The sequence below is a fragment of the Trichosurus vulpecula genome (genome assembly GCF_011100635.1).
Source record: "Trichosurus vulpecula isolate mTriVul1 chromosome X unlocalized genomic scaffold, mTriVul1.pri SUPER_X_unloc_1, whole genome shotgun sequence".
In the NCBI taxonomy this organism is placed as follows: Eukaryota; Metazoa; Chordata; class Mammalia; order Diprotodontia; family Phalangeridae; genus Trichosurus; species Trichosurus vulpecula.
The window spans coordinates 5,788,171-5,814,464 of record NW_023494377.1 but is presented as its reverse complement, the minus strand read 5'-3'; the positions used below and the strand labels follow the sequence as shown (position 1 = coordinate 5,814,464).

General features: G+C 50.1%; 1 protein-coding gene across 1 annotated transcript in view; it reads left to right on the top strand.

Moving 5' to 3' along the window:
- The window catches only part of HEPH (hephaestin), a 70,082-nt gene that overhangs the window by 22,212 nt on the left and 21,576 nt on the right, over positions 1–26,294 (top strand). Inside the window, exons 9-13 of the mRNA XM_036740425.1 lie at positions 2,642–2,781; positions 3,167–3,298; positions 5,901–6,112; positions 6,994–7,144; positions 18,619–18,831. Of these exons, the coding sequence (XP_036596320.1) occupies positions 2,642–2,781; positions 3,167–3,298; positions 5,901–6,112; positions 6,994–7,144; positions 18,619–18,831 (848 nt within the window). The remainder of the gene's footprint in view (positions 1–2,641; positions 2,782–3,166; positions 3,299–5,900; positions 6,113–6,993; positions 7,145–18,618; positions 18,832–26,294) is intronic.

Below are 26,294 nucleotides of genomic sequence, written 5' to 3'. Positions count from 1 at the left end.
GGAGGTGTCATGATCATGTAACTCTGCATGAAGAGGCCAGTCTGAGGGCCTGGCCCTAGCCAGGAAGTTTCTGAACAGTGATTGAAACAAGCAGAAACAGCTCTGGCTTTGGAGTCAGGAGGAACTGGGTTCAAATCCTGCTGCTTGTCTGACTTTGGACAAGTCATTTCTCCCCTCTGGCCCTCAGTTTGCTCATCTGAGAATTGAAGTGATTACATGAGATAGCATCTGGGCTTTCTCCAGAGCAGGTGACCTGGGACAGGTTTCTTAAAAAGAGGGATCTGCACTAGCTGGCCTCTGAAGGCCTTTTCCAAGCCTGGGCAAGTCCCTTTGCTTCCCTGGGCCTCAGTTTCCCCTTCTGTAAAACAAGAGGGTTGGACTAGCTGGCCTCTGGCACCCCTTCCTGCTCTAAATGTAGGATCCTGTGGTTCTTGGGCTGGCCTGGTGGGACGTGGGAGGGTGGGCAGGTGGCCCTTGGGGAGGCGCTGCTGCTTTGGCCTGAGCACCACAGCAAATGTAGTGGCTTCTTGCTTTTTTTCTTCTTCACAGACTTGTTGTGTCAGAGCCAGGAAAGGACCTGGAGTGTTCAGAGCTGGAGGGACCCTTAGAGCTAATCCGGGATAACTCCCCTCATCTTACATGTGAGGGAACTGAGGCCCAGAGAAATCACATCCCCAGTCCTCCAACCAGGGTCTCTGACTCCAAATCCAAGGCTTTTTACTGCTAGAGTAACCCTGGGGACCTCAGCTTGGAGAAGGCCTAGGAGCCGGATAATTCCTCTGATGGCTCAGACAAGATTGGGAAGGGGAGGAAGTGAAAGAGATGGCAGGCTAACTGGCCCTGTGGCTGGGCTTCATCCCTTCCTCTTCCTTTCCTGGCTTCTTCCCCTGGCCAAGCTTGGGCAGGATGGAGTGGGAGGAAGTTAGGGTACCTAACTCTTGGGTGAAAGAGCCCTCTGGCTTCATCCAAGATTGTGCAAGGCTGAGGGAAGACAGCAGAGAAGGAGGCCTCAGGCTTTCAATGCCAGCTCATTCCTGCTGTCAGGAGAGAGGAAAGGGAAACCTTTTGTAATATTTGACAAAAAGTGAGGTACTTACGAGAGGCAGAATTTATAAGCAGATCTGGGAATTGGGAGGAAAGACGTGAGTTCAAGTCCTGTCTCTGATGTGTACTGGCTGTGTGACCCTGGCCAATTCGCTTGACCTGTTAGTGACCAGGCTGTAAGTTATAGAAGGGGGTAGCCATCTGCTTCAGTGGAGGGAGTTTCCACACTGGGAGTGTCCCCATGCCAGCATAGTTGCCAGTGCTTGGATATGTGTGTATGCGCACGTGTGCGCACACACACAATCATATGATACTTGGAGAATCAAGGCCCCAGAGTAGCTCCCAGAAGAAGCCTCCAACTAGAAAGTTTCCTTCCATGAGGTACCTTGGTGTACTGCCCTGGGCGTCAGAAGGCCTGCTAGTACAGTGAAGAGTCTTGCTGCTTCCTCCAGGGCCAGTCTGCAGCAGGGCCCACAGTCAGCAGCCCTGGACTGGCATTCTGGCTGTCACAGTTACTCATTGTGTGACCCTGGGCAGATCACTTCATCTCTGGGAATGAAGACCGTAGTCCTTGGGAGTTGCTTTGAGCTCGCTTTGGAGGCTCTGAAATGCTTTGTTCCATGTCAGAGGGATCATCAATTCTAATTAGCTCCTTTTACAGCTACGGACACTGAAGGATGGGCCCAAGGTCCCGTGATCAGTAGCCTTGGAGCCACGTCCACTTACTAAATCAGGCACTCTGTTCGTTCCACAGAGGTCAGGGGGTGAAGGGCCTGTGTTTGGGGAAGGGGCAGGCAGTGTTGACATGGCTAGGGGAGTGAGATGGGGCCCACCACTACACTATGGGCTGAGCCACCTGCCCAGTATCCCATGGAGATGGGAGAAGGTAGGTTTCCTTTTTTAATGTTTGATGAAGGCATTTGTATGTTTTTCCATAACTGCTGCTTCCCCACGATGACCCCCAACCCTAAAATCGACAAACCCTCCTTTCTAACAAATAAGTGTAGTTGGGCATTGTGGGACCTCCTCCTTCTAGACCTACAGTCCATGTCCCCTCGGCTTCGTCAAGGGTCCTCGGAAGTCATGATTGGTCACTGAATTGATAACAGGATCATTGGCTTATAGCATTGTAACTGCAAAGGAGTCTCCAAGGCCATTGAGTCCAACCCCCTCATTTTATGGAGGAGGAAATTAAGGCCAATGGAGGAGAAGTGACTACACCAAGTTCATACAGCTAGTGTTAGAGGCCAGATTTGAAGCCAGGTCTTCCGGACTCATGGTTCTGCTTACTTCTGGGCAATAAAAACACATCCCATTCATGTACTGGTTTGTTCAAGCATTGCCCAGCTGATGACACAAATCATTTTGCTTCCATTTCTTTGATAAACATTTTCTATACATGGGACTTTCCCCTTGGTCCTTGGGGTCCGTGCCCCACAGTGGTATTGGTGACTTTTGGAACTATGGCCCAAACCCAAATTCCACAGCATCCCTTGTCTGTTGCCCACTCCAGTCATCTGCACCAAGGCCTGGAGCTCTCAAGAGGGGTAGGAGATGGGGAGTGAAGTCATGTGACAATTGGGTCTTCCTGTCCTAGCCACTCAGAAAAGTTCTTCCAGAAGAGTTCCAGTCGGATCGGGGGCAGTTACTGGAAAGTCCGCTACATCCAGTACACAGATGATACATTCTTAACGAAGTTGCCGCAGTCTGAGGAAACCTTGCACCTGGGCATCATGGGTGAGCCTCACCAGGGTAGAGTTGGGGCCTCGAGAGATGGAGCTGGGGCAGGCCAGAGAACTCGGAGCAATCGGCCACTGTGCTGGGGAAGACTTGGTTTGGGCTCTTCCTGTATCCACAGTGGGGATGCGGCAGATAGAGTAGAGGGTGGACAATAATAGTGGCCTCCTGTGGACCAGGCACTGTCCTTGGTGCTGGAGATACAAAGACAAAGCCTGAGCTCTTGCCTGCTTTGAATCAGTCAACAAGCTCTTACTAAGCACCTGATATGCTCCAAACAGGGGCCTCTTTGGTCTGTCTCCATCCTTTCCTTCCTGTTCCTGCCTGCCCCCTCTGCTTTCTTTCTAAAACCCTTCTTATTTCAGCCCTTTTTCCCCCTGCCTAGGGCCGGTGATCAGGGCCGAGGTGGGGGACACCATTGAGATTGTGTTCTACAATAGAGCCTCAAAACCGTTCAGCATCCAACCTCACGGCGTCTTCTATGACCAGGACTACGAGGGCACAGTGTACAATGATGGTTAGTCCCTGGCCTGGGGACTTTTGGGGGCCAGCGTCATGGGCGCTGGGCTTTCCTTGGGCAGGCTGCTTCACCCAATGGCGAGAGCCGTAAGTGGTTGGTTGGCTGCCTTGGAGGCAGGTGTTTGCTCCTTGATGTACCAGATAGTTCCCATGATCCCCTCAGCAGAGCTGACTACACTGGGGTCATACTAAGACTCAAAGAAGATGAAATTCCATAGGGAGAAGTGGAAAGGCCTATGCCTGGGTTAAATAAAAAGAACCAACTGCTCAAGATCAGAATGCCCTAAATAGATTCCTAGGTCAGCCTGTGTCAAGGGTGTGATGTGGTCACATCCAGGTTCTCCATATGCTCTCTTGGTTAGCATTGAAGTGTTGGAAAGGCCTTGAGGGGCCCTCCACAAAAGGAATACCAACTGTCACATTGTCAACAAGCAGTCTTTGGGCTTCTGCTCAAAGACTTCCAAGGATGGGGAGCTCACCACCTGCGAGGTGACCCATTTGGGGCCAACTGTGCTTGCTAGGGAGAGCTTCCTGACGTCTTTGGCCTCTACGTATCTTGTCCTCTGATCACAGAATCCTCGAGCTAGGCCTGAGGGGGCCCTTGGAGGTCAGCCAGTCCCGAGTCTGAACCTTCTTTTCTCCAGACTAAACATGCCCAGCACATTCAACCGATGCACATGAGCTTCTCAGAGTCCTTTTTAATATATGGATTCCAGAATTCTCCACAATACTCTGAATGAGGCCTGCTGTCCTCTCCCCTGGTCCCCAAGGGAGTCATCTGTTCCTTTCTGGGCTCTTCGTTGCAGGAGTGTCCAGAGAAGGACCGCCAGGTTGGAGAAGGGACTATATTATGGCCATTGGGAATTGGTGGAAGGAGTTGAGGATGCCCATTCTAGGGAAGAGAAGATCCGGGGGGGATGTGAAAGCTGTCTGCAAATTTTTGAAGGCCTGTTGTGTGGAGGCAGGATTACCTTTATTCTTCTAGGCCCCAGAGAGCAGAACTAGGGGCAACAGGGGGATGTTTCTGCGAGAAGGTTTAGCTGCAATGTATGGAAAACTTGCTAACAATTTGAGCTGTCCCAGAGTTGACAGGCTGGGAACCCTCTTCCTGGAATTCTTCAGAGGGAATTCTTGGTCAGGTAACAGGCTGGACTAGATGGCCTCTGAGGGTCCTTTTAGCTCGGAGATTCAGAAGAATGAAGCCTCAAACATATTGAGAACGTTATTCTTTGGGAAGGGTCTTGACAACCATCGTCTCAGCTCATTATTAGGAAGTGGGGCAGGGCCAATATTGCCCTCTGAAAGATGGGGACGGCTCCCATTCCATCTGCTGTTGTTGTACAGTTGTATCTGATTCTTTGTGACCCTGTTTAGGGTTTTCTTGGCAGAGATACTGGAGGGGTTTGCCATTTCCTTCTCCAGCTCAGATGAGAAAACTGAGGCAGATGGGGGTGAAGTGATTTGCCCAGGGTCACTCAGCTAGTGTCTGAGGCTGGATTTGAACTTGGGAAGATGAGTCTTCTTGGCTGCAGTCCTGGAGCTCTATCTGCTGTGCCACCTAACTCCCCCCCCCACCCTCCATTCCATCTCCAGCAGTATAAATAGTATAATTTCCATTTTACGGATGAGAAAACCAAGGCCCCAAATTGAAAAGGAAAATGACTTTCCTTGAGTCACCCAGCTAGTCAATGGCCAAGTTGGAACACACTAGATGTCTTGCTTAGGCCTAACACTGCCTCACTTGGGGGCTTTCCATTTCTATGGGCTAAGGCTTCTTGTTCCGGCCCTTCAAAGTGGTTGATTTAGGCCCTGGTTGTGCAGAATTATTTGGCTCCATCATCCTGTATTTTGAGAGGCAGTGTGGTACCAGTGAGTAGAGTTCTGGCTTTAGAGGCTGGATCCTGCCTCCATCACTAACTTCCTGCATGACCTTGGCCAAGTCACTTCTTCTCCTTGGGCCTCAGTTTCCTCATCTGTAAAATGAAAATTTTATACTAGATCCAGGGTTCTTTTTAAACATTTTTCACAATTACATGTAAAAACAATTTTGGCATTCTTTTTCTTTTCAAATTCTGAGTTCCAAATTCTCTCCTTTCCTCTTCTCCCTGCCTCCCGTTGAGAAGGCAAGCAATTTGATATAGGTTTTACATGTGTAGTCATGCAAAGCACATTTCCACGCAAGTCATTCTGTGAAAGAAAACAGACAAAAAATCCCAAGGAGAATTAAAAAAGTAGAGAAAAAGTATCTTTGATCTGCCTTCAGGCTCTACCAGTTATTTCTCTGGAAATGGACAGCGCCTTTCATTTTAAGTCCTGCAAAATTGTCTCGGTAGATCCAAGCTTCTTAATGGGGGGTGGGGGGTGTCTTGTGAGCTTTTTAAAAACATTCTGGTAACTGTATTTTAATATAATTGTCTTCCTTCATAATCCTATGTTTTTATTTTATGAATTTGAAAATATGATTCCGAAAAGGGGGCCAGAGACTTCACCAGCCTATGACATGGGAGTTCATAACCCCCTAAAAGATTAAGAACTCCTGGGTTAGATAACCTTTGGGATCCCTTCCAGCCGTAAATCTCTGATTCTCTGATCCCATCCAGGGTCACGTCAACATGGTTTGGTAGCCAAGTCCTTCGAGAAGGTCACATACCGTTGGATGGTCCCTCCCCATGCTGGCCCCACTGCCAAGGACCCAACTTGTCTCACTTGGATGTATTTCTCAGCTGTCAATCCCATCAAGGACACCAATTCCGGCCTAGTAGGGCCCCTCCTGGTCTGCAAAGCAGGCTCCCTGGGGGCCAACGGCAAGCAGGTGGAGCGAGGCGGGGGGGGGGTGGTGCCTGGGTCGGAGTGGGCAGGCCCAAGAGGCTTATGGGGGGTGTGTGTGGTGGGGTCAGGGGGTCATGGGTTCATGGGTTGGGCTTTAGAGGGTCAAGATGGGATGGTACAGTGGTCCTCTTCCAAAAGCTGTCAGCTCACAAATAATCTTTATTGCATTCAGGGGTTCTCCTTTCTTCTCAAGAATTACCCAAGCTTCTCTCCTTTCCGGTCCCTCTTGTCCCCCCGTTTCCTCTTAGTCCTTGACCCTCTCCCTCACTGTCCCCTGGACACAGCCTAACTAACCTTACCTTCCTAGGCTCTGACTGAGAAGCCTCTCCCAGCTGGGCTCTGTTTCTGGGCCCTGGGCTTGGGGAAGTGGGCCAGGCAGCCGCAGAACTCTGGCCCTGGCCCTTGGCATGTGGAGTCATTATTCAGAGAGGGAGTTGGCTGCCACACAGGATACAGTGCCAGATTTGGCAGAGTTTGAATCCTGCCTTAGCCTCTTGCTGGCTGGGTGACTGTGGGCAAGACACGCCATTTCCCCAAGTCTCAGTTTCTCAATTTCATCAAAGACGAGAGGATTGGACTCAGTAACAATGGCAGTAAGAACTAGCATTTATCTAGAGATCTAAGGCTTGCAGAGTTCATGCAATCCTCATATAACCCTGTGAGGGATGTGCTCTTGTAATCACCATTTTATTCATGAGGAAACCGAGATACTGATGTTAAGCTACTTGCCCAGAGTCACATAGCTAGTAAGTCTCTAAGGCAGGATTTGAACTAGGGCTTCCGGACACCAAGCCTGGCACTAAAGTTCCTTCCAGCTCTAGGTCTATGACCCATGATCCTCTATTCTCTCCTTGGGATCTGCAGAAAGGTGTGGACAAGGAATTCTTTCTTCTCTTCACTGTCTTCGATGAGAATGAGAGTTGGTACAGCAGCACCAACAAGGATGCCGCCATGTTGGACCAAAGACACCTCTTAGAGGATGATGAGAACTTCCTAGACTCCAACAAGATGCATGGTAAGGATCCATTTCCCCCTGCCTCCCCACTTCCTGCTTCCCTCCAGCCATCAGGGCTCCAGGGCTTATCCCGACTGGCCTAGTGTTTGGTAAGGCTGGGGGACAGATGAACTGGAGGAGGCAGAGTGGGCCACACCAGCCCTTTCCTGAGTTGCTGCTGTGTTCCCAGGCCTAGGAAGTCTCTAAAGTGAAGGGTTTGAGCCAAATGATCTCCAAGGCTCCCCTCCACTTGGACATTGCCCAGACCATCAACAGGCATTGATGAAGCCGATATCATGTGCAGAGACAGCATCTATCCCAAGTTCAGAGGCTCCTAGTTTGGGTGACATGTGGTCCTTACTTGTGTGATGGTCATTGGAGACTTGGGGGAATACGATACCAACATTTCAGCGCTTTGGGTATCTGTAGTTGTGGTAGGGTGACCAACCCTGCCCCCCTACACACAGGGAACCACACCTCAGAGGACTGAATGATGAATTCACTAGAAAGATGGCAAACATGTGCATCGTGAGACTCGCTTCTCTGTTCCATCCCTCCCTGCCACAGCTCTGACATTCTGGGTTCTAAGACAGCTCTCTCCTTTGTATGAGAAATACTGTGAGATGAAAAGCTTGGTGCCTGATGGGGGTTCCAAGTGTAGCCCAGTTTTCTGAGAGATGTCCTCGAGGCGGCTGATGGGAGACACAGCTGCAAAGGTCTCCTGGCAGCTGATTATGGGAAGCCTAGAATGCCACAGGAAGGCAACGAAGAACTGTGCAAGATTTTTGGTTAAAGGAGTGAAACTTCCAGGATTAGACAGGAGGACATTTGTCAGTGAAGCAGAATAAATGAGGGATTGGAGGCTGTGTGGTGCAGCAGAGAGAATATTGGATTTGGAAGGCCTGGGTTCAAATCCTGACTCTGCCAGTTAACCATTCTGTGACCTGGGGTGAGTCCCTTCCTCTCCCTGGGCCTCAGTTTCCAGACCCTTTTCCACCCTTAAAACTGACCGAACAGCCCTCCAAAGAGCTTTTGTTTATGTGGGTTATAGCTTGTGACATTTGCTTTCTTACAAAGCAAAATGTCTTAGAACTATGAGACTAGTTCTGACTTTGCAGACCCCCTGAAAAGTTCTCTGGGAGCACTTGGGCCAGCCTTTGAGAACCAATGGAGTAGATGGCCTCTGAGGTGCCATAGAGTTCTAGACCTGTGCTTTTGTGATGTCTTAAAACCCCTTCCAGCCCCGTGATTTTATGGGGAGAGAGAAGATTTATTAAGCACCTACTATGTGCCAAGCACTACGCTAACTGCTTTACAATTGTTATCTTATTGGATACTGCTGTTATCAGAATACCTCATTTTCCAGTTGAGGAAACTGAGGCAAAAGGAGTTGAGTAACTTTGCCCGGGGTCACACAGCTAGTAAGTGTCCGTGGCCAGATTTAAACTCAGGTCTTCCTGACGCCGGGCCCTGAGCTTTACTTACTGAATTACCTAGCCTCTTATGAGGTTACCCCAGTGGTGTCGGAGGCCATGAAGACCCGCCATATTGGCAGCGGCCATAGAGGTTCCATGTTACGTTTCACGATGTCCAAGCTGGTGTCATGGGAGGCCTTGCATAGTGAAGCCTCCAAAGGTGTAGACGGGGGCAGTTCTGGTGTCTGTTACTTCCCCCCTCGGATTGGGCTGGCAGTGGTTTGGTTTTAAGCACTTTGGCCACAAGGCTTTCAAAACGTGTAGCTGCGTTATCTGGCCTTGGCGCCTTCTCCAGCCAGCAGGGGGCAGTGTTGGTAGTGGGAAAACCCCATTCTTTTGTAAGAAATTTCTGGAAAAACCATTTCTAGGCCTTTTTTGTTTAGTCTTTTATGGAGTGGCTTTGCTGTGCCAGGTATGAGATGCCACCTTCGCTCTCTGGATCCTTGTGGAAAAAGGTAACGCCTCCAGACTGGGTGACTGAGAGCCTGAACTGGGGTCCCTGATTCCGTCTTATGTAGAACTTTGGGGCTAACTGTTGTTTGATGCTGGTGGTTTCTTCTGTGGTCTTCTATGTTTTATTGTGTGCATTCACAAAGCTGATTCCGAGCAGGGGCCCATTGGCTTCACTAGGATGCGGAAGGGCTCGGGGACAAAAAGAGGTTCGGGACCCCTGGCCTGATCCAAATTCCTTTTTTTACAAATGGGGAAACTGAGACCAAGGAGGTAAAGTGGCATAGGCTTTTAAAGCTGCAAGGGTACCCAGAGGCCATGTAGTCAAACCTCATCTTTTTACAGAGAAGGAGACTCTGGCCAAGTTGGCAAAGCTACTTACCTAGGGTTAAACATAGACACTTAGATATCAAGGTAGGCGGGAACTCAGAGGACCTTTCACTCAGGCCCCACTTCTCCAGACCAGTGAGGTCCTCTCCCACTCTGAAATGTGTGGACCCACGATATCAGGTGCACTCCATCTCTGGTTCAATTTTCCCACTACTCCAGGCCAGGGAGGACCTCTCCACTCTGAAATGTGTGTTTCCAGGATCTCAAGTCACCTTGCCTCTCTGGTTCACTTTCCCCATGTCAGCAGGCCAGTGAGGCCCTCTCCCACTCTGAAATGTGTGTTCCAATGATCTCAAGTCCCCTTGCCTCTCTGGTTCACTTTCCCACATCTACAGGCCACGGAGACCCTCTCCCACTCTGAAATGTGTGTTCCCAAAATCTCAAGTCCCCTCGCCTCTCTGGTTGACGTTCCCCATGTCTACAGGCCAGTGAGGCCCCCTCCCACTCTGAAATGTGTGCTCGCAGGGTCTGAAGTTCCCTCGCCTCTCTGGTTCACTTTCCCCACTTCTCCAGGCCAGTGAGGGCCTCTCCCACCCTGAAATGTTTGGTCCGATGATGTCAGTTCCCCTCGCCTCTCTGGTTTAATTTCCGGACCTCCACAGTACAGTGAGGCACTCTGAAATGTGTAGTCTCAGGATCTCATGTCCCCTTGCCTCTCTGGTTCACTTTCCCCTCTTCTCCAGGCTAGTGAGGCCCTCTCCCACTCTGAAATGTGTGGTCCAACGATGTCAGGTCACCTCGACTCTGTGGTTTACTTTCTCTAATTCTCCAGGCCAGTGACACCCTCTCCCACTGTAAAATGTGTGGTCCCAAGATCTCAGGTCCCCTCGCCTCTCTGGTTCACTTTGCCACTTCTCCAGGCCAGTGAATGTGTGGTCCCAGGATCTCACGTTCCCTCGCCTCCTTGGTTCACTTTCCCCAATTCTCTAGGCCAGTGAGGCCCTCTCCAACTCTGAAATGTGTGGTCCCAGGATCTCAAGTCCCCTTGCCTCTCTGGTTCACTTTCCCCTCTTCTCCAGGCCAGTGAGGCCCTCTCCCACTCTGAAATGTGTGGTCCCAGAACCTCAAGTCCCCTCGGCCCTCTGGTTCACTTTCCACATTTCTCCAGGCCAGTGAGGCCCTCTCACACTGTGAAATGTGTGGTCCCACGATGTCAGGTCCCCTCGCCACTCTCGTTCACGTTCCCCACTTCTCCAGGCCAGTGAGGCCCTCTCCCACTCTGACATGTGTGGTCCAACAATGTCAGGTCACCTCGACTCTCTGGTTCAATTTCCCCACTTGCACATGCCAGTGTGGCCCTCTCTCACTCTGAAATGTGTGCTCGCAGGATCTCAATTTCCCTTGACTCTCTGGTTCACTTTCCCCATTTCTCCAGGCCAGTGAGGCCCTCTCCCTCTCTGAAATGTGTGTTCTCACGATCTGAAGTCCCTTACCTCTCTGGTTCACTTTCCCCCCTTCTCCAGGCCAGTGATGCCCTCTCCCACTCTGAAATGTGTGTTTCCATGATGTCAGGTCCCATCACCTCTCTGGATCACTTTCCCCACTTCTCCAGGCCAGTGAGGCCCTCTCACACTCTGAAATGTGTGCTCCCACGATGTCAGGTCCCCTTGCCTCTCTGGTTTCATTTCCCAACTTCAACAGGCCAGCGAGGCCCTCTCCCACTCTGAAATGTGTAGTCCCAGGACCTCAAGTCCCCTCGCCCCTCTGGTTCACTTTCTCCAGTTCTCCAGGCCAGTGAGTCCGTCTCCCACTCTGAAATATGTGTTCTCATGATCTGAAACCCCTCACCTCTCTGGTTCACTTTCCCCACTTCTACATGCCAGTGCGGCCCTCTCTCACTCTGAAATACGTGGTTCCATGATGTCAGGTCCTATCGCCTCTCTGGTTCAATTTCCCCACTTACACAGGCCAGTAAGGCCCCCTCCCACTCTGAAATGTGTGGTCCCAAGATATCAAGTCCCCTCGTTTTCTGGTTCACTTTCCCCACTTCTCTAGGCCAGTGAGTCCCTCTCCCACTCTGAAATATTTGGTCCCACGATGTCAGGTCCCCTCGCCTCTCTCATTTTATTTCCCAACTTCCACAGGCCAGTGAGGCCCTCTCCCGGTCTGAAATGTGTGGTTCCACAATGACAGGTCCCCTCGCCTCTCTGGTTTTATTTCCCGACTTTCGCTGTACAGTGAGGCACTGTGGAATGTGTGGTCCCAGGATCTCTCATCCCCTCGCCTCTTTGGTTCACTTTCCTCAATTCTCTAGGCCAGTGAGGCCCTCTCCCACTCTGAAATGTGTGGTCCCACGATGTCAGTTCCCCTCGCCTCTCTGGTTCACTTTCCCCACTTCTCCAGGCCAGTGAGGCCTTCTCACACTGTGAAATATGTGGTCCCACGAAGTCAGGTCTCTTTGCCTCTCTGGTTTTACTTACCAACTTCCACAGGACAGTGAGGACCTCTCTCACACTGAGATATGTGGTCCCACGACCTCAAGTCCCCTCATCCCTCTGGTTCACTTTCCCCACTTCTCCAGGACAGTGAGGCCCTCTCACACTGAAATATTTGATCCCACGATGTCAGGTCCTCTCGCCTCTCTGGTTTTATTTTCCAACTTCCACAGGACAGTGAGGACCTTCTCCCACTCTGAAATATGTGGTCCCAGGACCTCAAGTCCCCTCACCCCTCTGGTTTACTTTCCCCACTTCTCCAGGCCAGTGAGGCCCTGTCCCACTCTGAAATGTTTGGTCCCACGATGTCAGGTCCTCTCGCCTCTCTGGTTTTATTTCCGAACTTCCACAGGACAGTGAGGACCTCTCCCACACTGAAATATCAGGTCCCAGGACCTCAAGTCCCCTCGCCCCTCTGGTTCACATTCCCCACTTCTCCAGGCCAGTGAGGCCCTCTCTCACTCTGAAATGTGTAGTTCTACAATGTCAGGTCCCATCGCCTCTCTGGTTCAGTTTCCCCACTTACACATGCCAGTGAGGGCCCCTCGCACTGTGAACTGTGTGCTCACAGGGTCTCAAGTTCCCTCGCCTCTCTGGTTCACTTTTCCCATTTCTCCAGGCCAGTGAATCCCTCTCCCACTCTGAAATGTGGGTTCTCACGATCTGAAGCCCCTCAGCTCTCTGGTTCACTTTCCCCACGTCTTTAGGCCAGTGAGGCCCTCTCCCACTCTGAAATGTGTGGTCCCAAAATCTCAAGTCGCCTCCCCTCTCTGGTTCACTTTCCCCACTTCTCCAGGCCAGTGAGGCCCTCTCCCACTCTGAAATGTGTGGTGCACGATCTCAGGTCCCATCGCCTCTGTGATTCACTTTCCCCACTTCTCCAGGCCAGTAAGGCCCTCTCACACTCTGAAATGTGTGGTCCCAGGATCTCAAGCCTCCTTACAGCTCTGGTTTGCTTTACCCACTTCTCCAGGCCAGTGAGGCCCTCTCCCACTGTGAAATGTGTGCTCCCACGATGTCAGGTCCCCTCGCCTCTCTGGATCACCTTCCCCACTTCTCCAGGCTAGTGAGGCCCTCTCCCACTCAGAAATGTTTGGTCCCACGATGTCAGGTCCCCTCGCGTGTCTGGTTTAATTTCCCTACTTCTCCAGGCCAGTGAGTCCCTCTCCCACTGTGAGATGTTTGGTCCCAAGTTCTCAAGTCCCCTCGCTTCTCTTGTTCACTTTCCCCACTTCTCTAGGTCAGTGAGGCCCTCTCCCACTCTGAAGTGTTTGGTCCCACGATGTCAGGTCCCGTCGCCCCCCTGGTTCACTTTCTTTACTTCTCCAAGTCAGTGAGGCCCTGTCCCACTCTGAAATGTTTGGTCCCACTATGTCCGGTCCCCTTGCCTCTCTGGTTTCATTTCCCAATTTCCACAGGCCAGTGAGGCCCTCTCCCACTCTGAAATGTGTGGTCCCAGGACATCAAGTCCCCTCGCCCCTCTGGTTCACTTTCCCCACTTCTGCAGGCCAGTGAGGCCCTCTCCCAGTCTGAAATGTTTGGTCCCATGATGTCAGTTTCCCTCGCCTCTCTGGTTTTATTTCCCAAATTCCACAGGACAGTGAGGCCCTCTCCCACTCTGAAATGTGTGGTCCCAGGATCTCAGGTCCCCTCGCCTCTCTGGTTTAATTTCCTGACCTACACTGTACAGTGAGGCACTCTGCAATGTGTGGTCCCAGGATCTCTCATCCCCTCGCCTCTTTGGTTCACTTTCCCCAATTCTCTAGGCCAGTGAGGCCCTCTCCCACTCTGAAATGTGTGGTCCCAAAATCTCAAGTCGCCTCCCCACTCTGGTTCACTTTCCACACTTCTCCAGGACAGTGAGGCCCTCTCCCACTCTGAAATGTGTGGTCCCAGGATCTCAAGTCTCCTTACATTTCTGGTTTGCTTTACCCACTTCTGCAGGCCAGTGAGGCCCTCTCCCACTCTGAAATGTGTGGTCCAACAACGTCAGGTCCCCTCATCTTTCTCGTTCAATTTCCCCACTTCTCCAGAGCAGTGCGTCCCTCTCCCACTCTGAAATGTTTGGTCCCACGATGTCAAGTCCCCTCACGTCTCTGGTTTAATTTCCCTACTTTTCCAGGCCAGGGAGTCCCTCTCCCACTGTGAAATGTTATAGTCCCACGATGTCAGGTCCCCTCGCCTCTCTGGTTTAATTTCCCCACTTCTTCAGGCCAGTGAGGCTCTCTCCCACTCTGAAATGTGTGGTCCACGATCTCAGGTCCCATCACCTTTCGGTATCACTTTCCCCACTTCTCCAGCCTAGTGAGGCCCTCTCCCAGTTTGAAATGTGTGCTCCCACGATGTCAGGTCCCCTTGCCTCTCTGATTTAATTTCCCTACTTCCACAGTACAGTGAGGCACTCTGAAATGTTTGGTCCCTGGAGCTCAAGTCCCTTCGCCCCTCTGAATCACTTTCCCCATTTCTCCAGGCCAGTGAGGCCCCCTCCCACTCTGAAATGTGTGGTCCCAAGATCTCAAGTCCCTTCACCTCTCTGGTTCTGTTTCCCCATGTCTACAGGCTAGTGAGGCCCTCTCCCACTCTGCAATGTGTGGTCCCAGGATCTCAGGTTCCCTTGCCTCTGTAGTTCACTTTCCCGACTTCCACAGGCCAGTGAGGCCCTCTCCCACTTTGAAATGTTTGGTCTGAGTACCTCAATTCCCCACACTTCTTTGGGTCACTTTCCCCACATCTCCAGGCCAGTGAGGCCTTCTCCCACTCTGAAATGTTTGGTCCCAGGACCTCAATTCCCCACGCCTCTCTGGTTTAATTTCCCCAGTTCTCCAGGCCAGTGAGGCCCTCTCCCACTCTGAAATGTGTGGGTCCACGATGTCAGGTCCTGTCGCTCCTCTGGTTCACTTTCCCCACTTCTCCAGGCCAGCGAGGCCCTCTCCCACTCTGAAATGTTTGGTGCCACTATGTCGGGTCCCCTCGCCTCTCTGGTTTTATTTCCCAACTTCCACAGGACAGTGAGGCTCTCTCCCACTCTGAAATGTGTGTTCCCAGCATCTCAGGTCCCCTTGCCTCTCTGGTTTAATTTCCCGACTTCCGCTGTACAGTGAGGCACTGTGGAATGTGTGGTCCCAGGATCTCTCATCCCCTCGCCTCTTTGGTTCACTTTCCCCAATTCTCTAGGCGGGTGAGGCCCTCTCTCACTCTGAAATGTGTGGTCCCGAAATCTCAAGTCGCCTCCCCTCTCCGGTTCACTTTCCCCACTTCTCCAGGGCAGTGAGGCCCTCTCCCACTGTGAAATGTGTGTTCCCAGCATCTCAGGTCCCCTTGCCTCTCTGGTTTAATTTCCCGACTTCCGCCGTACAGTGAGGCACTGTGGTATGTGTGGTCCCAGGATCTCTCATCCCCTCGCCTCTTTGGTTCACTTTCCCCAATTCTCTAGGCCAGTGAGGCCCTCTCCCACTCTGAAATGTGTGGTCCCGAAATCTCAAGTCGCCTCCCCTCTCCGGTTCACTTTCCCCACTTCTCCAGGGCAGTGAGGCCCTCTCCCACTCTTAAATATGTGCTCCCACGATGTCAGGTCCCTTCGCCTCTGGTTTAGTTTCCTCACATCTCCAGGCCAGTGAGGCCTTCTCCCACTCTGAAATGTTTGATTCGAAGTTCTCAAGTCCCCTCGCTTCTGTGGTTCACTTTCCTCACTTCTCCAGGCCAGTGCCTCCCTCTCCCACTATGGAATGTTTGGTTCCACGGTGTCAGGTCCCCTCCTCACTGTCATTCACGTTCCCCACTTCTCCAGGGCAGTGAGGCCCTCTCCCACTCTGAAATGTATGGTTCCACGATGTCAGGTCCCCTCGCCTCTCTGGTTCACTTTCCCCTTTGGAGACAGAGGGGATTGGCCTTGGAGCTTCCTTGGAACTGGGAAATCTTGGATGTGATGATTTCTAGACCATATTGTCCCAATTTGCAAGACGAAAGGAGAGTACATATAGCCCCCCCACCCCGGACCTTTTTCCATCAGAAATCTCTGATCCTCCTCATCTCATGTCACATCTCATCTCTGTGACTCAGTTTCCTTGGCTGTGCAATAAGTGTATTAGAGCAAACCTCCCCTGAGTTTCTTTTGAACAATGAAGGCAGGCTAGACCATTTCACAGAGTAATGAGCATGTAAGTCTGGAGTTCCAACCTGGCCTCGGGCATTTTCTAGCTTACTGACTCTGGATCAGTCAGTGAACTACTCTGCCTCAGTGTTCCCAAGGTGAAAATGGGATCATTTGCATCCAAAGTGCTGAGGGGGTTGTAATGATCAGATGAGAGATGTTGGTGAAAAGTGCCTTGCACATAGTAGGGGCTCATTAAATTCTGGTTATCATTGTAATTGAGGAGGTCTTTCAGAGGCCCATTTAACAGATCAGCCAGTCAGCAAGCTGAGCAGATATGGGCCTGAGAAAGGAGCAAAGAAGTCCTGAGTTCAAGATTAGCCTCAGACATTTTCTAGCTCTGTGAGCCTGGATAAATCATTTTACCCGTCCATGGCCTTGGTGTTCTTAGGTGTAAAATGGGTATAAGAGGATTGCATGGAAATCTTTATGTTGTGTTGAGGATCAAAGGGGATTACATTTCTAAAAAGGGGAGAGCATTATGTGCCCAGCACATAGTAGGTGCTTACCGAATTCTAGTTCTGTAGGAGAATTCTCCATAAGGGCTGTTTATTTTATTAGGCACTGAGGTGGCTGAGTGAGTGGAGGGACAAGAATGAAGTTGGGAAGCAGGGAGGTCAAAATTAGACTCAGACACGTGACAGCTTCATGACCCCGGCGAAGTCATTCCCCTACTCTTTGCCTCAGTGTTCTCAGAGGTGAAATGGGCATCCTAATATTGCAACTAAGGATCATGGGAGATAGTTTTTATAAAATGACACCCAGAACACAGAAGGTTCTTAATAACTGTCGGTACCCGTTTGTTTTATGTAGGAGAATATCAGGAGAGGCAGTAAGGTGAGGGCACCCAGGACAAAGCCTGGGCTAAAAAAGGCTTAAGTTCCCAATGGGCCTGATTCACTTTTTAACTTCGAGAAGTCACTCAGCTATCCTTTGCCTCAGTATTCTCAGGGGTGAAATGGGTATAATTCTATTTCATGTAATCTGAGAATATCATGAATGTGAAATATACTGATATTATTAGGTAAGTCCTAGCACAGTGCGTGGCACATAGTAGGGGTGCACTAAATGCTAGTTGTCAGTAAAATTCTGTAGAAGTCTCTGAAAAGGTATTTATTGTGTTAGGGAGCTAGCTAGAGTTCCCAATGGGCCTGATTCACTTTTTAACTTAGAGATCTTGGAGAAGTCACTGAAATGAGGGTAGAGAACAGTAGGACATAGTAGGACAGCACTAAATATTGGTTGTCAGTGTAATTCTATAGAAGAATTCTCTGAAAAGGACATTTACTGTGTTAGGGACCTAGCTGGAGTTCTCAGTGGGCCTGATTCACTTTTTAACTTCGAGACCTTAGAGAAGTCACTCAACTATTCCTTGCCTCAGTATTCTCAGGGATAAAGTGGGTATAATGGTGTTTCGTGTAACTCCTAAAAATTTTATGGGCATGGAATAAAATGATGTTACTAAATGGGCCATAGGACAGTGCATGGCACATAGTAGGGGTGTAAGAAATACTAGTTTTCTATACAATTGTATAGGAGAATTCTCTGAAAAGGACATTTACTGTGTTAGGGACCTAGCTTGAGTTCTCAGTGGGCCTGATTCACTTTTTAACTTCGAGACCTTAGAGAAGTTACTCAACTATTCCTTGCCTCAGTGTTCTCAGGTGTAAAATGGGTATAAATAGCATTTCATGCAACTCCTAAGAATGGTATGAGCATGAAATACACTGATATTGCTAAATGCAGTAGAGCACAGTGTGTGGCACATAGTAGGGCTGCACTACTTGCTAGTGATCAGTATAATTATGTAGGAGAATTTTCTGAAAAGGACATTTGATGAACTAGAGGGCAAGCAAGGCAAGGGCACAGAGAACTAAGGCTAGTGTAAAGGAGGCTCGAGTTCCCAAAGGGCCTGAGATACTTTGTGACTTAGTGACCGTAGAGAAGTCACTGAATTACTCTTTGCCTCAGTGTTCTCAGGGGTAAAATGGGTACAGTAGTTTTTCCTATAACTCCTGAGAGTGTTGTAAACATGAAATGTAATGATATTATTAAATGGGGTAGAGCACAGTGCGTGGCACATAGTAGGGGCATAATAAATGCCAACTGTCATTTTAATCCTATAGGAGGATACTCTGAAAAGACTATTTACTGTGTTAGGCCCCAAGCAAGGTGAGAACATATGAAACTAACCTGGCAGAAAGAAGGCTTGAGTTCAAAACTGGCCGAGACACTTTCTAGCTAAGTGACTCAGAGAAGTCATTCAACTATTCTCTGCCTCAGTGTTCTCAGGTGTGAAATGGATATAATGTATTTCATCGAAGTCCAATGAAAATCAAATGCGATACTTGTAACAAGTGGACAGCGCAGTGCCTAGCACGTAGTAGGTGCTTAATGAATGGCAATTGGCATTATAAGTCTGCAGAAGAAATCTACTAATTGTTCATTCACTGCAAACCCTGTGTGGCCAGTGGTGGGTAGCAGCCATAGCCTCCTTCACAGGCGGTGGCTTGGCTGGGCCAGCAGGGCCTGGTGTGATTGGACCCGCCACCACTGTTAACCTTCAGTCTTTGGGGCTTTTTTCTTCTTTTTCAGCCATTAATGGTTTTGTCTTCTCAAACCTGCCCGGGTTAACTGTGTGCCAGGGGGACACAGTGGCCTGGCATTTGCTCAGCCTGGGCACTGAGACTGACATGCATGGAGCCATGTTCGAGGGCCATCCCATTCAGATGCTGGGCATGAGGAAGGCTGGAGCTTCCCTCTTCCCACACACCTTTGCCACAGCGCTCATGTATCCAGACACTCCAGGTAAGGCCTCTGGCTTACTATGAGGTCCCCAACATGGTGAGAGGTGGGCCCCTCCCACCCCCTGGTCCCATTGCAAGGCCTCTGGTTTACTATGAGGTCCCCGGAATGGTGAGAGGTGCCCCCCCAGTCCCATCGCCTCCTCACTGCCCCAGATCTCTGAACCTTTCTTGGCCTTAGCTATACTGGCAGCCTGCAAGGCTTTTCCCCTTCTCTCCCTCCTCCCGGCCCGTCCAGTGTCTGGCGTGGCTTACGGGGTCTGTCCTCCCAGTCAATATTTATTAAGCCCCTACTATGTGCCAGGCACTGTGCTAAGCACTGAGAATGGCAAAAATGGTAAAAAGCAGTCCCTGCCCTCAGGGAGCTCCTAGTCTAATGGGGCAGAGAACATGCACACAACTGTGTCCAAACTGGGTCTAGGAGGACTCGGCCACAATCAACAGAGGGAAGACGCTAGAATCAGGGGAGATTGGGATGGATTCAGGGCTAAATGGAGGGCCGGGCCTGAGGTCAGCAGGAAGTCTTGAATTTCAGTCCAACCTCGGACACTCAGTAGCTAGGTGACCCTGGGCAAGTCACTTAACCTCTGTCTCCCTCAGTTTCCTTAACTGTAAAATCGGGGTCATAATAGCACCTAACCTCCCAGAGTTGTGAGGATCAAATGAGATCATCCTTGTAAAATGCTTGGCACTGCCTTCTCCCCCCTCCCTACCTCCCTCTTACTGTAGAAGGTGGGATTTTACCAGGGAAGAGAGGAGGTGGAGATGAGGAGGGATGGCGTTCCAGGCAGGGAGCACAGCCAGGGAAAATGCATGGAGTCTGGAGATGGAAGGTCTTGTGTGAGGCACAGCCAGAGGGTCTGTGTCCATGGATTGGAGAGTCTGTGGATGGTGGAGGTGAGGGGGGGTGGAGGAGTGACAGAAGGTATAAGAAAACTGGAAATGTGTATATGAGGGGTTTTGAACACCAGACCAAATTTTATATCTAATTTTTTATATTTACTATATATTAATCAAATCAAATATATATTTGATTATGATTATATATTATATATAATATATACAGAATATATGTTATATATTCTTAAATAATATATGACAGTAATATGTAATAAATAAGTTACATATAAATATATTAAAAATAAAATCAAATATATATTACATTTGATTTCTATTTGATCCCAGACTGGAGTCTGTTGACTAGGGGCTATGGTCAGACCTGTTCTTCAGAAAGACCACTGACAGCTGAGTAGAGGATGCAGCGGAGTGGGGAGACCGAGGCAGGCAGACGCATCAGCAGGCGTTGCTACAGCTATAGTCCAGGTGTGAGGGCCCGCACCTCAGAACATGTGGGAGACGTTGTAAAGGTCAGGTTGACAGGCCTTGACAAGAGCTTGGGTATGGAGGCCAGAGGGAGGGAGTAGATGGCAGCTTTGGGGGAAAAGCTAATGAGATGTTGTGGCCATGTGGAATTTCCAATGTCCATGGGACATCCAGGCGGGGATGTGTAATAGGCAGCTGGAGATGGGAACCTGCAGGTCAGCAGAGAGGTTGGGGCCGAATCCGTAGATCTGAGAAACGTCAGCATACAACAGCAGAGAGACGTTAATTGAATCCATGAGAGCAGATGAGATCACCGTCCTGAGAGTGAGGAGAGAAAAAGGGAGAAGGCCGGCCAGGAGGCCTGAGAGCCACCCACACATCCTAATCTAACACAGCCAGGCCTTCCCAGCTTGGTGTGGGGACCCAGGTGCTGTGCCAGACAAAAGGGGACCATGGGGCCTACCTCTGCCGAGCCCCAGCTCTTGTGGGCCCTAGGCCTTGGGAACATCCAGACCCAGGCAATCCTGCTTCCTCATCAGCCCATTAGAGCTAGGCAGAGCATGGGCCTCGAGAAACCTGAGGGGGCAGGTGACTTGGTACCAGACTGCTGGGGGCATTAGGCAGAGGTGGTTCAAGGCTGCATTTGGCAGGTAGAGAGAGCAGCTGGGGGGGTGGTTATTCTAGGCCCAGAGACATCACCAACAAAGGCACGGAGGTTTGGGAGTAAAGAATCCATTTTGGTTTGAGCATAGAGTATGTTGTGGGGAAATAAAACATGGTTAAGACTGAAAGAGTTGAGGTAAAGGGCTTTACCCCATGAACCCTGACCTTCCATTAGGAATACTAGAGAGAGGATTTCCATATTGGTTCAGAGAGCATCTCTGTATAAAGAGACAGTGAGATTGGGGGAGGGGGAGAGAATGAGAGATGGGGGCCATTACATGCACCATCTGAGGCTGTTGCCAGGAAGGCTATCTCAGTGGGGGCAGGGGATTTGTATTAGGGAATGAAGATGATATAAAACCAAATCACCTGAAATCACGTCTGAGACAGACCAAAGCCCCCTTCCTTCCTCCCTCCTGCTTTGCCCAGGTGGGAGGCCATTGGCGTGGAACATCACATGTGTGGTCGGACTCGGTCGATGTTGGTTAGTTTTGTCAGGGTGCCTGTTTTCTTCTTTCATTTTTTGTTACTCTAGGCAGCTCTCTGGGTAGAGGAGGGACATGTTTGAAAGCCAGGAGCCTAGGCCCAGAGCCGGCTGGGTCCTTCAGGCCATCTTGTCCACTTTACAGAGCTGGAGAGTGAGTGTGGATGAGAGGCAGTGGCTCAGCCCAGGCAGCAAGTGGCCCTGGCCCCCACCCTAGGGAGCAGGCTCTGGGCCTGTGCAGTCAGTCATGGTTTTCCACATGCAGCCAGCAGGTGTCTACATTGCTGCTTAGAGAACCAGGAAGTGGGGCCTAGAGCCCTGTTATCTGGGGGTCCTGGGCTACCGGGGCGGGGGCTGCCCTGAGCCTCTCCTGCCCCACCATGGCTCCCATTGGTGCTCAAAAAGAAAATCTCATCCAATCAGCTGGGCCAAGGGGCTCCGCCCACACTGGGTTGGAAACATCTCTGCTTAAATGTCACACTTCAGATTGGGCTGCCATCATTCTTCCCTAGCCTTTATTATTGGCCTTCTATTTTCTGATCCTATTGGCTATTCCAAGGGGTGATGGGAGGGGGGGGAGAAGGGGGGCGCTAGCTCATCAGACAGAAGAACATGCCTCTCCTTCCCTCTGCTTTAATCTGTCATGGAAAAAAAAAATCGAAAGGATTACATTAAAAAAAAAAAAAGAATTCCTCTTGTATTTTTCCATGACAGATATTTCCCAATATTCATTCTCCTCCCCACTCCCTCCAATCCCTGGCCCCAATCCCTGATATCCTATATCCTCCTATCCAGGAGGATATAGAGAATGGGGGGGAAACAGAGAACACTGGAGTAGAAAGGGGACCCAGAAAATGGGACCCCATTCTACCAGGGACCCCAAAACCCAGAATGTCACAGCTAGCAGAGACCCTAAAACACAGAATGTCACAGCAGGGACCCCAAAACACAGAATGTCACAGCTAGCAGAGATCCCAAAATCCAGAATGTCACAGCTAGCAGGAACCCAAAAACACAGAATATCACAGCAGGGACCCCAAAACACAGAATGTCTCATCAGGACCCAAAAACAAAGAATTTCAGAGCTAGGAGAGACCCCAAAACACAGAATGTCACAGCAGGGACTGCAAAACATACAATGTCAGAGCTAGCAGGGACCCCAAAACCCAGAATGTAACAGCTAGCAGAAAATCCAATACCCAGAATGTTACAGCTAACAGAGACCCCAAAGCCCAGAATGTCACAGCTAGCAGAGACCCCAAAATACAGAATGTCATAGCAAGGACCTCAAAATACAGAATGTCACAGCAGGGATCCCAAAACCCACATGTCACAGCTAGCAGAGACCCCAAAACACATATTGTCAGAATTAGCATGGTCCCCAAAACATAGAATGTCACAGCAGGGATCCCAAAAACCACAATGTCACAGCTAGCCGACAGCCCAAAACACATGTCAGAGCTATCAGGGACGCCAAAACCCAGAATGTCAGAGCTAGCAGAGACCCCAATACACAGAATGTCACAGTTAGCAGAGACCCCAAAACACAGAATGTCACAGCAGGGATCCCAAAACCCACAATATCACAGCTAGCAGAGACCCCAAAACACATAATGTCAGAGCTAGCAGGGACCCCAAAACACAGAATGTCACAGCAGGGACCCCAAAACACAGAATTTCACAGTTAGCAGAGACCCCAAAGCACAGAATGTCAGAGTTATCAGTTACCCCAAAACACAGAACGCCATAGCAGGGACCCAAAACACAGAATGTCACAGCAGGGACCCCAAAACACAGAATGTCACAGTTAGGAGAGACCCCAAAGCACAGAATGTCAGAGTTATCAGTTACCCCAAAACACAGAATGTCACAGCTAGCAGAGACCCCAAAACACAGAATGTCATAGCAGGGACTGCAAAACACAGAATTTCACAAGTAGCAGAGACCCCAAAACACAGAATGTCACAGCAGGGACCCCAAAACACAGAATGTCAGAGATAGCAGGGACCTCAAAACACAGAATGTCACAGCTAGCAGAGACCCCAAAACACAGAATGTCATAGCAAGGACTGCAAAACACAGAATTTCACAAGTAGCAGAGACCCCAAAGCACAGAATGTCAGAGTTATCAGTTACCCCAAAACACAGAACGCCATAGCAGGGACCCAAAACACAGAATGTCACAGCAGGGACCCCAAAACACAGAATGTCAGAGCCAGCAGGGACCCCAAAACACAGAATTTCACAGTTAGCAGAGACCCCAAAGCACAGAATGTCAGAGTTATCAGTTACCCCAAAACACAGAACGCCATAGCAGGGACCCAAAACACAGAATGTCACAGCAGGGACCCCAAAACATGGAATGTCAAAACTAGCAGGGACCCCAAAACACAGAATGTCACAGTTAGGAGAGACCCCAAAGCACAGAATGTCAGAGTTATCAGTTACCCCAAAACACAGAATGCCATAGCAGGGACCCAAAACACAGAATGTCACAGCAGGGACCCCAAAACACGGAATGTCAGAGCTAGCAGGGACCCTAAAACACAGAATGTCACAGCAGGGACCCCAAAACACAGAATTTCACAGTTAGCAGAGACCCCAAAACACAGAATGTCACAGCTAGCAGAGACCCCAAAACACAGAATGTCAGAGATAGCAGGGACCTCAAAACACAGAATGTCACAGCTAGCAGAGACCCCAAAACACAGAATGTCATAGCAGGGACTGCAAAACACAGAATTTCACAAGTAGCAGAGACCCCAAAACACAGAATGTCACAGCAGGGACCCCAAAACACAGAATGTCAGAGATAGCAGGGACCTCAAAACACAGAATGTCACAGCTAGCAGAGACCCCAAAACACAGAATGTCATAGCAGGGACTGCAAAACACAGAATTTCACAAGTAGCAGAGACCCCAAAACACAGAATGTCACAGCAGGGACCGCAAAACACAGAATGTCACAGCTAGCAGAGACCCCAAAACACAAAATGTCACAGCAGGGACCACAAAACACAGAACGTCAGAGCTGAGACACAGGGGCCTCAGAATGCACACTGTCAGGGCTGGGAGGGCCCTTAGAACAGAGAATCAATGGAGCACCATTTTGTGATGTGCCAGGCACAGTGCTGGGTACTGGGGAGACACAAAGCCAAACGTCAAATTATTCCTGTTGTCAAGAAACTGCTCTTCTATCAGAGGTTTAACATGTAAATAAGTAAAGATATTCTCCCCGCCAATACAGGTAAGTTGGTGGGAAGAGGCCGAGGTAAAGAGGACATCCCAGGCATGGGAAACAGCAGGGGCGGGGACTGGGTTGTGTGTGTGTGTGTCTGTTGTGTATATGTGTATGTGTGTGTACGTGAATTTGTGTATTTGTATTGTGCATGTGTGCATGTGTAGGGGTATATTGCATGCATGTGCGTGTGTGTGGATATATGTGTATGTGCATGTGTATATGTACGTGTGTCTGTCTGTCTGTCTGTGTGTACGTGAATTTGTGTATTTGTATTGTGCATGTGTGCATGTGTAGGTGTATATTGCATGTGTACATGTGTATGTGGATATGTGCATATGTGTGTTTGTGTACATTGTGTATATGTGTATGTGAATGTATGTATATTGCATGCGCATGTGCATGTGTGTGGATATAGGTGCATGTGTATATGTACGTGTGTGTGTGTGTGTGTGTGTGTGTGTGTGTGTAAAAGCCAGCCAGCCAGGAGAGTGTGGAAAGAGGGTTGGAAGAGGTTGCAAAGCTAGCTTGGGGCTGGTGTCAGCTGCCAAACAGAGGAGTTTAGATTTCATCTCAGAGGTAATAGGGAGCCATTGGAGGTCCTTGAGTAAGGGGGACATCAGCCATATGCTTTAGGAAAAGCATGTCAGCAGCTTGTGCAATGAGGAGAGACTTGAGGCAGGGAGACCCGTGAGGAGGCTGCTGCCACCCTGGCCCAGGAGAGGCCTTGAACAATGAGTCTAGAGAAAGGAGGATGAATGTAAGATAGAAACAAGGCCAGGCCCCCACGTGAGTGTGAGGGTGGCCCCAAGGCTGCCGACAGAAAGCAGGCAGGTTTGGGGGGCAGGAATGGGCTGGGTTAGTGGTCAGTGTTCCCACCTGACTTGTCAGAACTGGCATGTGGACCAGTGAGCAGAGACATGAGAGAGATCTTCTCTGACTGCTTCATTCTTACAGAGGAAGAGACCCAGGTCCCCAGAGAAGTGACTTGGCCAGGGTCACACAGATAGAAAGCAGCAGAGGTGGAATTGGAGGCCAGGTCCCCTAGTCCCCCATATGACATCACTGCACAGGTAGTGGGGAGCCATCACAGACTCAAGCTGAGGAGCCAAGGAATGAAAGAGAATGAGTGTCTGTCCGGCCCGTGTCCTCTGATCTTGAACCTCTGACGTGGAACATTTGACCGAGTCAGATTTTAGTCCTCATTCCATCCTTAGAGCTCCATGGAGGGCCAATTCCGAGCTGTCACAATGGAATGTGCAGCTGTCTGGCTTGACTTGGTCGGTTGGAGAGCTCCCGGCACACAGGCAAATGAGGAAGATGAGTTCTCGAGGCCAGAGCTGGAGGGGTCCTTCTGGAGCTTCCTGCTGGGCTCCCACTGGGCCACTGCTGGCCAGAGACCAAGGCTCGGAGCCGAGCCCTCCACCGAGAGCTTCGTGGAGCACTCCTCCACTCCCCCACCCCAACCCCCAGACCTTTGGTGGACCCTGTTCCATGGGGACCCTTTCCCCAACTCCACCCTGTTTTGCTCATAACATCATGCTCAGACCCCTTCTCCCTCTCCCTCCCCCACTCCATCCTCTCTCTCTCTCTCTCTCTCTCTCTCTCTCTCTCTCTCTCTCTCTCTCTCTCTGTCTCTCTCTCTGTCTCTCTGTCTCTCTCTCAGTCTCTCTCTCTGTCTCTCTGTCTCTCTCTTTCTCTCTCAGTCTCTCTCTCTGTCTCTCTGTCTCTCTCTCAGTCTCTCTCTCTGTCTCTCTCT